We start from the raw sequence: 13,426 nt of genomic DNA on the forward strand, positions 1-13,426 counted from the left end.
TTTGATAAACTTTTATAATAATTCTAAATTACAAAGACAACAAAGACCAAGGAATGATACATAAAAATAATTTGTCAGAGAAGTGCCTTCTGTAGCAGGATTGTTATGACTAATGGTAAACCAGTGAACTCTTAAGGAAGCATTTAAATTTTCCCAACTTCTTGTATCTGAACAAAGAGTATTAATCACATGAATGTCAAATGGCTGGTCTGATCGGGCCAATAGTATAGCCAAAATCATTGGGTAGAGTACTTCTGGTTATTTTGGTTAGAAGACTGGTCACTGGTTAATTCAATTAATATATTGGATGTTCTAAAACTAGTAGTTGGTATAGTAAGTACCTTTTCTACACAAAAAAAAGGAGTTATATTTGCTATGGAAAATAGAGTACCTGAGATATATTCTGAACTTCAGGAATTAAAAAATCTGATGAGACAAAGAATAAACCATCAAAAGTGAAATAACATTATATTCAAATATGTGAGAGATACTGAAGTACAGTGTAGGGTACTGTACACGTTAAATGAGGAATAGAGACTTACTGATAGAACATGTGGAACCCATTCCCATAAGTTTTCTTATCCCCTGAAGGCTTCTGGAAAATTCCTCTCAGAGAACATATCTGAATGCAAGCAAATGAGATGGACATTATAAGAATTGTCTAGATCCACTAAAATTTACTAACTAAAACATCAGCATCTTGACTCTCATTAGTAAGATATTACTCTTGTGATATATTTCAAACTAATAAGGAGCTATTTGTTCTTTTCAAAGTCTTAGTTATAATAATTACTACTGACCTGTACTGTCTAAAAAGGTAGCCATGAACACATATGGCTATTGAGCATTTGAAATGTAGCTACTCCAAATTGGAAAAAGAAGTTGGAAGTGTGAAATACATAGTGGTTTTTGAAGTCTTAATATGAGAAAGTGAATGTAAAATATCTTCTTAATTTTATATCAATTATAGGCTTATATGATATTTTGGGAAATTAGGTAAATAAAATATATTATTATAATTAATTTCATTCATTTCTTTTTACTTTTTAGTATCTAGAACATTTAAAATTACATATATGACTTGCATTATATTTCTATTTAGCTGCATTGCTATGTACAAACACCCTTTGAATTCAGAAGAGAGAATTTACTGTAAGTTGATAAAATTTTAAAGTGTTCATGTGAAAAGTGCCTGATTTCTAATATATACCCTAATACATCACCAACCTACCTCTGCTTGTATATTTTCAGCAATGGGAAACTCACTACTTTAAAATTAGTGCTTTTTAAAAGAAAAAGAAAAAAAAAAAACATTTATGGCCCTAATCAGTTGTTCCTGTATTAAGCTAAAATTCAGGCTCCAGGTAATTTTTACCCATTGATTCAAGTTACTCACTTTGGAACCACACAGAATAATTCAAATCCCTAACCTGTATAATGGGCTTTTTAACAAATGCAGGGTAATCTTTGATCAGGAAATCCGGACCCTATGTATTATACTAATAAAATCTAAGTTTGCATTATCTTGCTTGATTAATTAGTAAATCATTTTTGTACTAGTATTTCCTAAAAGCTATTTGTATCTGCTTATATTGTTTTTGTACTTTGTGGTATCATTGTTACTATCATTTGGCCAATCAGGTCTTTTCGATTTTATACAACAGAAATTGGGTTATTTAAAATTCTAGACCATTGAAGAGCTCCTTGAAATGTTTATTCTACTACCCCATGATTAGTCATTCGTTTACTTAGTTTGTCAGGCAATATTCATTTATGACTGCCTGCTACGTACTAGGAATGACTCCAGGTTTAACAAGACCGACAAATCCCTTATCTCAATGGGGTGTTCATGGAACTCATCCATCTCATTGCATGTTTTTTGCATGATTTTTGTGTCTCCAAACAATTCCTGATGAAAATACTGCACAGAGCAGAACAGATACAGAGCCTTTTGGCATCCTTTTTGAAACTACCCTCTGCATTGATACAGATTAATTAAGCAACAAGTTTTGTTGTTCAGAATGATACAGTGTTACCAAACTGAGTCTCAGTTTCTCCATGCTCACCACTGGAATTTAATGATTTTGTCAGTTACCTTCGTAAAATGGAAATGCTCTATCAACAAGTATTCATCTTTCATAAACTATGTGTTTTCGAAAGAAGATCTTTTAATGGAGTCAATGGATGGGTACGATTTTGAGAGGAGACAATAATAGTCAATACTTGCCGAGCATTTATCATATGTCATATGGATAGATAGGATTTGGGAAGAAAATAATAACCCATATTGATTGAGCATTTATTGTATCTCAGACAACATTCTAACTATATTTGATCCTCATAACGGCCCTATGAGGTATATATCCTTCTTAATCTTCATTTTACAAATAAACTGGAGCTCAAGGAGGACACGTAACTTGTCCAAGGTCCCCCAGCTACTAAATGGTGGAGCCCAGATTCAATCTTGGCATTCTCATACAGGAGCTTAGGCTTTTCACCAGAACATTAAAAAAACATTCTAAGGACCAAGAAGTGGGGTAGTACCCAGAGTTCACCAATATCCCTATAAGAACGGTTGATATTAAGAGGACTTAAATAAGGCTAGAAAGGTCCTTGGGGCAATATTAGGGGAAGCCTTGACTATCATGCTGGAATTTAGACTTCATTCTACTTGTACTTCTTGAATAGAGAAATACCTTAATGAAAGCCATGTTTTTGGAACATATTGACCTGATCACAGTGCACAGGATGGAAATGGTCATGTGAGAAGGAGATCATTGCCTTAACTCCTGTGTAAGGACTAGAAGAGATGGTATCTCTGGGAATAGAAAGCAAGTAGATCATGGTGAATGAATTCTCAATGATTTGATTTAATTAGATATTAGGGTGAAGTGTTGAAAAATGACTTGCGTTTTAAGCCTGGATGACTGAGAAAAAAGGTCTTCTATTTATAGAACTAGGGAGGTTGGTATTGTAACCAGCTTGAGGGGAAAGATAGTAAGCTCGTTTCTAGACATGTGAGAAATCAGCTGGCTATCGGAGAGTCTATATTGAATTCAAAATTCAGTTAAAGTTGAATATCTGGGAGATACTGTGAAAGTTATAGTTATATTTGGAAAGATAATACAATGCATTAGGCAAGGAGTATCGAGAAAGATGCATGGAGGGCCAAGTTCTGAGCCATTGAAACTACTCTCTGTATTTGATTATGGGGAGAGAGGGTGAGCTAGAGAGGGAGCATGTGTAAAGTAAAATAGATAAATGTGCCTGCAAATGGACCCATGTTATTTTGATACCCAAGCACTCAGTAGAAGTTATTTTAAAAATACCTATCATTGTATTTTCACATAATTATGTAGAACAATGCAGTTGCTCTAATTATTAGCAAACATGAACAATTCAATAACACAAAATAGTATCAAATTAATATTGTTTAGTTATGATTCAAAAAGTTCATCTTTTTGCTTTTATAATACTTTGATCAATATGTTTTGAGAGTGTAGAAGTATGTTTATAATACAGCAGTAGAAACATCCCTGAAGCATATTTACAATAATACCATTCTGTACTGGTTCTAGAACCAACTATGACATTTCAAGTTGCAAGTGTTAATTAGGATTTAAAAATAATACTGAAAATAAGTCACTTTTTAAAAAGAGCCCATAAATCCTTTCTGGTGTGTGTAAGTGCCTAACAGATAAGTGTTTATTCGTGTTGTGTGTGCGAATCACGTTCTCGTGAATAGCATTTTGTTCACTTCTTCATGAGTAGATACTTGGTTTTTCCTTGAACAACTTATCTTTATTGTCCTCTAGGAGATGCCGTTTAATAAAGAAAGAGTAAGACTGACTGGGAATGTGATGGGGAACAGTAGGTGGGGACCAGTCTTGATGCATGCTGTCATCCTGGCATAAGACACAGGGGGTCATTACTTAATTGGTTTTCCAAATGGGCAAATGTTTAGCTCTGTAAGAAAATTAAGATTTCTATATGTCATCTATGAGTTTTCAGAAGCTATCAGGTATAAAATATTTTTTAGTGTTTTAATGCAAAGAAATTGAATACAGGGTAAAGATCAATAGCATATTTATTTTATTAACTGTTCGAACTTTGATAATTAAATCTTGCCTACTCTTTTGAATATATATTTGATTTCCAATGTATTTTTTAATCATCACTCCTCTTCAGGTGGTTTCTTCAGGAAAAAGGGGTGTTAAAGTTTTTTGAGACTATCGTCATTATGAATTTCAAAATCAAAGAAACTGTGATGTTTGTAAGGTTGGAAAACATATATTCAGATTTTTTATGTGAAATATCCTGGGTTCATTCATTTGAATTTTTTTGTGCTACCAAAGAAAGTATTCCTAAGGCAAGCTCATGGCTTTGTTTGTCTTATGAGAGCGTGCCTGTCAAATTTTCCATGCTAAAAATGTCATTTAAAATATTGGAGTAGATTTCCACGTAGTTTTTCTGAGGGTAAGGAGACAATTTTGCTTTTCTACCTGAGGTTACTGTTACTTGATGAATGAGGCAATTTCTGATAAGACGTATTTATACAAATGGTATTTATATCAGAATATTTTAAGTAATATCAAATTCAACTTTAGAATATTAACAATTATCTCAATCAAATATATGGAAATGGACTTTTGTCGAAAAAAGAGAATGACGAATTGCATTATCTTGCATGTATGTTCAGCTCTGATGATGTTAAGTGTTTGTCTTTATTTGCATCCTCAGGTACTTTCCCAGTTGTATTTCAAAGCTTTCATAAAATATAATATGGAAACATAATGCATGTCATTATTTTAGCAACAGGAGGTTGAACAAATGTAATTTTTTCGGTTTATGTTTCTAATAAAAAGTAATTTTGATTTAAATTAGCACTATCTTTTTTTTTAGGCCTCCATTCCTTTGAAGGAATTGGAGCAGTTTAACTCAGATATACAAAAATTGCTTGAACCACTGGAGGCTGAAATTCAGCAGGGGGTGAATCTGAAAGAGGAAGACTTCAATAAAGATATGGTAAATTGGTTGTGATAAAAGTGTGAATGAACTAGGAGTAGAAATGAAATAAATATTTGGAAAGAAATTAGATAACTCAAGTCTCCAACTAAATTCTCAGTGCATACCTTGCACATTTTGTGATTCTAATGATTTATTACAAATGCAAAGTATTCTTGTTGAACGTTTATTATGAATGACAACTTACTGTGGTATGGTCACATAGGAGCACTTGCATTTCCTAATAAGTAGTTCCGCAGTTTTGCTTTGACCTGTGCTGTTTTCAAACTCAGAGGACAAAATGTAATGGGGGGGGAGAGTTAAATTAGAAAATAGACTGGAAATTTAATAAGACACTCATCCATCAAGGATGGGTGATGATTTGTGTCAGTCATGATTTGGGTACTATAACGTTTATTTCAGAGAAGGGTTATTAGGCACAATATAAAAATTATGTATCAAAGTTTACCACAAAGTGTTTTTCACAAAAAGGTGATTAAATAGTACAGTAGATGTCTAAAATGTGTATAAATTCATGCTGCTTATTTCATGGGAGTAAAGAAATATAACCATGTGGGCTGTTCCCAAACTCATAACATTCTCCTTCAACCCTGATTAATTTTGAAATGTCTCTTACATTTCTCTCTGGCTTGAATATTTCTGCATCACACCTCTTTTCACTGACTTTCTTCTCCTTCCACGTCCTTGTCACAATTGCCTTGTCCCTCTTCCACAGCCATCACCAATATGGCATTCTTAACCTCCACATAGATCATGCTTGAGATTTCTCAGACATGTATCAATATTAGGAACTTCTCAGACAATGCTTTAAAATGACATTAAAAGGCAATATATGAATTTTAGATAGCAGGCATGTGAAGCAATAGGAAAACTATTTTCCACCAATCTTAATTCGCAGTGGTATCAATTCTGACTTCCTAGAGCTGCCTGAATCAATCAGTACTCCCCGGGTATGGAGTTTGGTAGCCTTGCCAACTCAGCTCAGTGAAAGAAAGCCAAGAAGAGGCTTTCCAAGAAGCTGAGGTTCAGCTACCACTCCTTCATGTCAAAGAAGAAACCAGAGGGCACTGAAGTGAAAAAGAGTACTGTTTACCCCTTGGGCTGTTCACCAACTTTGCCCTGTGGCTAGCCCTTACCTGCTGTGGGGGAAGAAGTGAAGCAGGATTTTTTGTTGCTGTTTATTTTTTTGTCCTCAGCCCCAGCAAAGGAAAGACTAAAGGGGAAAGACTTTTTAAAATAAGTAAGGTCTTTCACAGATTAAAAACATATGTCTGTGTTATATTATTTTATTACACTAGTAATTGACAAATCTCAGATAAAAATGTCATTCCTCTGGAAAAATAAATAATTCTTCAGTTGTGTATAGCAGTTTAAATATGCACTGCAGATTTAGATAGGTAGCATTTGAGGACTATGAATGATTACACACAAATACACATGCATGTGACTTTTAAAAAATCGTCTAATATTTGTTATTCTTAGCTCATCAGAGTACCTTGAGTACCACTACAGGGTGAACCTCCTCAAAAGAACGTTTTCATATACTGAGTTGAAAGAAAGATAGAAAACTAGAAGTGAAAAATCACATGATTACATATGCTACTATATTAGACTGGCACTTATTCAAATACTTTTCTTTCAAAATAAATGAAAATATTACTCTTGGAGTTTAAAAAACTAAATGCATACTGAAAAGAATTTTCAAGGAATTTTCCTAATCTATATTTTAATACTTACTGGATTGCATTTATTTAAAAACAACATGCATATATGACATATTTTTAGAGATTAATTGCAATATTTGCAGCCATTGAACACATCGTTTTTTACTAACGCCCTAATATTTGTCCTAATATTTGGACATACAGGTTACTTAACATAAATTTTTAAAAATTAGCGTGCATTTAAAATCTGCTCACTTAGGAGTGAGTGTGTTAAAACGTTAAGAATCGTTGCCATCTGACACACATCTACATCCATATTTCTACATGGGTTAGTTAACATCATAGATGACATGTTTAGTTAACTTCCCCAAACTTTAATTTCTGGAAATCTACCACAAATCAAAGCCAGAAGAATGCTTCACACCAATTGATGCCTTGTCTGAAATGACGAAGTACCTTTCAACCCTATCTTCCTACATATGCCCCTCATCAGGTGTATCCTTTCATGCTGGTTGGCATCCTTCCTAGATGCTTCTTTTCAAAGCTCAAGTAAACCATATAAAAGCAAAACTATGAGCACAGTATCTTAGAATAAATTTCCTGGAAAGTCTTAAATTGGATTTTTTGTGTGTGTTTAAATAACATGTTTTATTATCTCTTGTTAACGATGTACAGCTTTTTAAAAACCAAAATGAAGACTGTACTTGTTGTTTTTAATCAGAGTGAAGACAATGAGGGTACTGTAAAAGAATTGTTACAAAGAGGAGACAACTTACAACAAAGAATCACAGATGAGAGAAAGCGAGAGGAAATAAAGATAAAACAACAGCTGTTACAGACAAAACATAATGCTCTCAAGGTATTAGAGCTAAAATTATAATATACCTTGCCTGTGGTTTTTTTCATATGTAGGGTAAACTATATTGTGCATAAATAAAATCTGCTTAAGAATCTTAGTCACCAGAAAATACATTTTTTTCTCCTGTTCAGTGTGTGCGCTTTATTTAACATATTTGAGTGGTGTCTTTGATTTTGAAAGATGTGTTGCTTTAAAAAATTGGGATTTTTTTTTTTTTTTGGATGAGACAAATTTTTCTGAGTAGTGCTTGGAAAATATTACAATGCATTATTCATAGTGTTTATACATTTAATTTTCTAGTACAGTTTATTTTTACATTATTTTTACATTTGTCTTAAAAGACCTGCTTAACAGCCAGAAAAACCAGTTCATATTTTGTGGGTTCTCTGCTGCCTATATTTTATTGATTTTATCTAAAGTAAGTCCAGTTATTTTGTAACCTAATATTTGTTTAATAAGGCCTGGGATTCTACTTAATTTTTTTTTCAATTAACTTCATTTTGCCTTTAAGAGAGTCACTCTTTGCAACTAACTAAGCATCTACAGAGTCTAATTTCATTTATATAGGAATCCTCAAAGCTAATGTCCTTGAAGAAGAACTGGCGCTCTCGTATTAAGCAGCGGTAGCGTATAGCCTCAAGCAGCCATGTGACTCATCTGGATGTGTGCAGGAAGGACAGAATAGTGTTGGTGTTTTTATAATAATATTTAGGAAGCTCTTGACATGACACTGGACTTGTGAAGAATTTTGTGAAATAACCTTTTATTTTTTAAATGTGCTTTTCAATATTCCCTATTGGCATGCATGGCTGATTTTCTAATACTGTTAATTGCTAAGCTTTTCATTGTAAATCACTCTTGTAGAGCTGTGTAGCTATGAGGGTAGATCCACCTAGTAGGTGGATGAAGTCTGCTCTCTATATGCAAATAAGAGTATAAAACCTTTCCCCGTATAGTCAGACAACCAAATAAACACTGCTGAGAATGTAATTACACAATATTGTGCCTGCAAGGAATCCACAAGGAAAGTCTAATTGGCCAGCAGGTGTTCTGAAGGTAACTGCTGATAAATATAGTAAATAGAAAAGGACTCTTCCTTGAGGGAGTGCAAGAGCAAGCCATAATGTGCTCAGAAAATCAGAAAGCTGTGTAATTCACACACTTCCAACTGTGACCAGGCTTTCTGAAGCATCGATAGTGGTCATATGATGATATGTGTCCTACTGAACAGCAGTGTTTAATGGTTATCTGGCATATCTCTATACAAATCTATATAATGTCTCTAAATATCTTTACACATTATGGATCACCTTGTGCTTAGGGAATGAAAGGAGTTTGAGATTTTATGACCACAAGCCCTTTCTCTTGGCAAAGATGTGGGTTGTATCACGAATAAGACATGGCTCAGCGCTCATTCACGTGGCTTTATCCTGGTACCTTTGAAAAAAGCAGCATTCCATCTGGCTCATCCCAGGCATTTATTACCTCCACAGGAGGTTTAGAAATTCAACTAAAAATGTAAACTGCAGTAAATTTTACATCCTCAATTTTGAACAAAATGGAGAATGAAATTTAGATCATTCTTGCAAATAAATGTTAAAAGCGATTATGAAAATCTACTCCACTTGCCAAACTAATCTACACCACCAAATTCAGTAACTATATTAACCTGCCAAGTGGCTCCAGTTCTAGTCCTTATGAAATATTTCAAAGAAGGTCAGAACTTTTCCAAAGCAATGAATATTTCAGCAGTTCTTTGATATTCATTATTTTCTTTTGCTCCAGTTAAATCTGTACATGAAACCCTAATTACTACCGTTCTGAAGAAATGAAAGCTGTATTCTGAGCTCTTACATTCCCTTGTGTTATCATAAAATGGCATTACAACAAATTCTATTGATCGGGGAAGACATTGGGTGTGCTTGTAAGGAGCAAGATGATTAATTTCCCTCCTTTGTTGATTTATTAAGCTGTTGCCCTTATTTATCTCATCACGTTGATTGCAAACCGTGCACTTCCCTTTCTTTTTAAACTAATTCATCATTTTGCATTTGGAACATGATTTGATATAATAAGAAAAAGTTGGCCATGGAAGCCTGAAAAGGAAGAGCATTTTTATAATAGTTGTCATTTTCATGTACACTCACAGATATATATCTTTCACACTTCTAATATATAGCTCAAGACAATTTATATGATAACTAAGATGACTTTATGTTTCTAATCACAAAATATTCACGGCCTATGAAAATTTTTACAGGGACTGCTAAAACCATGAATGTAGTTGCTTGGCTATGTAAACCTAAAATTTTGTTGATGATCCCAGGGCTTAAGATACAAAATTTTAGAATTTGTATTTATTTTAAAAGTCAAGTACAAACTCATTAAATTTGTGCAAGTGTCTGGTTAATACAAGTGTATTCATATACTAAACTATTTCACATAGACTACACGATAATTTAGTTGACTCATGTAGTCAATTAAATATGACAAGATTTCTGAACAAATTTGAACATGCCAGGAGAAAATACTTTAAGTGGGTTGTCCAGTTTCCTTAGCTTTGTGTGAATAGATCCTGCCACAAAAATACCCAATTTCATCATCTATTTGTATATTTAGCATTTAAGTGTGAATTTAAGTGAAGCTGTACAAGAAGATGAGGGGTTCATTATTTGTAAATAACTACAGCCAGAGGTGTACTATACATATGTATTGATATTTTAATAATATCTGCACCATGAACAGGATTTGAGGTCTCAAAGAAGAAAAAAGGCTCTAGAAATTTCTCACCAGTGGTATCAGTACAAGAGGCAGGCTGATGATCTCCTGAAATGCTTGGATGACATTGAAAAAAAATTAGCCAGCCTACCTGAACCCAAAGATGAAAGGAAAATAAAGGTAATGTTGTTTTAGAATGTCAATACTAGATTTTATTGCTACAGTTTAATTTCTTTACCTTAACATCTGTGGATCGTATTTAAAATTGTTGATGTTGTTTCCTCTTTTAGTGTTCTCTNCTGTCTGATTTGCTGCATTTCCTTGTATTATGTTTTGTTTTGGTAAATGTATTGTATTAAGTGTTTTTTTCAATTGACGTAATGTGGAATGAATAAAATGTTTTATTTCTAGACAATGTAAAATGAATTAAGAAATGTCATATGTTTTCTGGTAAAATTGTAATTGACTTTGTGTATCTTTGTTCCAGATGAACAAATGACTTATCGCTATATGGACGACTTCTTTCTCATGTTAGCACATTCATTTCATCAAAGCATCTTCACACATCAGTGTCAAATCTCTATAGATTGATTTGCATATTGTCCGAAGATGTTTTTTTTCTGTTATTATTTTACACTTTTTATTTTGCTTCATTCTCTGTTGAGTTCCTCAAAACTTTAAAAAGAAAATAAATAACCACTTACCCTCTAAATTATATTCTATGTGGATGATCCCTGAGGAATAATGCATAGTCACTCAAATTTCGGTCAGCCCCCAAAACACCACAGGAATTGAGAAGAAAGAAAAATGTTAGATGAATTTAAATATTTCCTCAATTAGAATATCTAAAACTGAGCATTCAAAGGATAACTGAAATAACATTTGGATTCTTGGGTGAAGATGACAGTGATGGCTTCCGTATTTGTAAATTACGGAACATGACAATAAAATGACAACAGCCTTTGAAATTTCTGAGAGAAGTATGTGCTGCTTGCAGGTTGGTTGATGTGGTTAGCTAACTGCCCTGGGCCCTGTATTGGTTTTGCTTAATAGGAAATTGATCGTGAGTTGCAGAAGAAGAAAGAGGAGCTGAATGCAGTGCGTAGGCAAGCTGAGGGCTTGTCTGAGGATGGGGCCGCAATGGCAGTGGAGCCAACTCAGATCCAGCTCAGCAAGCGCTGGCGGGAAATTGAGAGCAAATTTGCTCAGTTTCGAAGACTCAACTTTGCACAAATTGTGAGTTGTTATTGGCAAACCCACGTATGTGTTTGCAACTACTACTCTAATACCAGAGGCCTACTAACAAATGGAAACAACAACAACAACTGGGTGCAATTTCAGACTTCTAATATGCATTCTGAAAGTGAGCAGTTTCCCCTCACTTTGGGCTTCTGCAACACTAGTGATTAGTTTTTCAGATTAAAAACACAACAAATTAACAGCACATAGGGAACAGGCCCTTTACCAGAAATGAAAACTGCATCTTAATTTGTTTTGCCACATCATTTTTTTCATAACATTGGCAATGTGAATTTGTCAATTGATCATACATTTACATTATTTCAGTGTCTAATCCAAAAATACGTATTGCTTTCCTGAGATCATCCCACGCTAATTTTACTTTCTTAATGTATACATGGTAAATAATAAATCTTTTGTGAGACATCTTCTTATATCAACTTGAATAAGGACCTTATCTCGCTGACGTAAAAGAATAGTAGTTTAGTCCTCGTATCTGGCTTAGCTACTTCATGGGTTAAAAGGCTTTTTAGAAGTGGATGCCTAGTAAGATGGTTTATAACTGATAGCGGATTGAAAAATATCAAATATTGTGACCACTGAAATATTACAAGCCAAAGGGAAAAGGAACAACTCTTCTTTCAAACAACTGGATGGGTATTTGGTGTTTTTTTCCTTAAAAAGGCAATTCATAATCATAAGATTGGTCTTCTTAGCTCTTTATTTGTAATAGGGTATAAACCATAGGATTTTTTCTAACAAGTACATTTTTTGTTCCTATTCTGAGATATCATAAAGTGAAGAGGAATGTTTACTGCTATGTAATTATGCAAAAATAGTGCTTTTCACAAAACAAATGTGTTAAGACTGGGAAATAAGAATTTCTTAATATGTTAGGTTGAATCTTATGAAGCCAACAGATATTCAATCATTTTTGACCTATGTAAATGACAATTTCATTTGTTTCAACCTTCAGATGAGACTTTGTGGAATTTCTTATGTGATATTGTTGATTCCATTTAATATGGGATATTTTAAAAATATGCCTTAGACAGCATAGCTTTATTTTATAAGCATATAATTTTGTTAATACTGCTTATTAACCAAGGGAAAATATACTACATATTATTGTTACTTCTTTTTACAAAACATTAGAGAAATCCATGGATACACTGTTTTTGATGAAATCCAGGACCCTAAGATTTAATAGCAGCTGAATATTCTGGGAACTTGGAAGAAGTAATATAATATACTGAGACTGTATTACATTCGAAGTCCAATTCCAGCTGATTGCACGTTTCAGCCTATTATCCTTCCTATTAGATGTTGAACATAATATGTCATAAATCACTGAAGCTTACACTAACAGAAAGCCTGTGTCTGTGGATACAAAATGAATTGAAAGATTAAGGCAACCATAAAGAAAATTCAAGTAAAATATTTTCACTGAATTTAATAGATCACTCAAGGAGAAGTCCCTTGCTTTGATTTATCTGACTACTAACTAATTCCTCCATTTCAATTTTCCCCATATCTTGACACATCCTATATGCAGGATTATATTTTTTTACAACCTGGTCAAGGTAAGTTATTAACATTTTATAGTTAAATGGACACAGGGTCAAAAATCTCCACAAACCACCCACTTAAAATGTCATTATGTCCTTATACATAAAGGGTTCTCAACACATATTTGTAAAACATAGTGATGATTGGTAAAATAAAGCAAAAACGTGTAAACCAGTATAAAATTTTAAAAGTCATAGTAAATGCTAAGATGTATTTTCCCCATTAGTGGTTTCTTCTTGATTTTATATCCGAGAGAACCAAAATTCAGAAGGTGCCTAGAGTGGGGAATATGTTTTTTTAAAGATTTTATTTATTTATTTATTTATTTATTTATTTATTTATTTATTTGTTT

General features: G+C 33.3%; 1 protein-coding gene across 1 annotated transcript in view; it reads left to right on the plus strand.

Moving 5' to 3' along the window:
• The window catches only part of DMD (dystrophin), a 1,667,815-nt gene that overhangs the window by 471,308 nt on the left and 1,183,081 nt on the right, over positions 1 to 13,426 (plus strand). Inside the window, exons 36-39 of the mRNA XM_040633145.1 lie at positions 4,903 to 5,025; positions 7,411 to 7,548; positions 10,294 to 10,446; positions 11,320 to 11,502. Coding sequence (XP_040489079.1) covers positions 4,903 to 5,025; positions 7,411 to 7,548; positions 10,294 to 10,446; positions 11,320 to 11,502 — 597 coding nt within the window. The remainder of the gene's footprint in view (positions 1 to 4,902; positions 5,026 to 7,410; positions 7,549 to 10,293; positions 10,447 to 11,319; positions 11,503 to 13,426) is intronic.

This window comes from Ursus maritimus, assembly GCF_017311325.1.
Source record: "Ursus maritimus isolate PB19 chromosome X unlocalized genomic scaffold, ASM1731132v1 scaffold_X1, whole genome shotgun sequence".
NCBI classification, from domain to species: domain Eukaryota; kingdom Metazoa; phylum Chordata; class Mammalia; order Carnivora; family Ursidae; genus Ursus; species Ursus maritimus.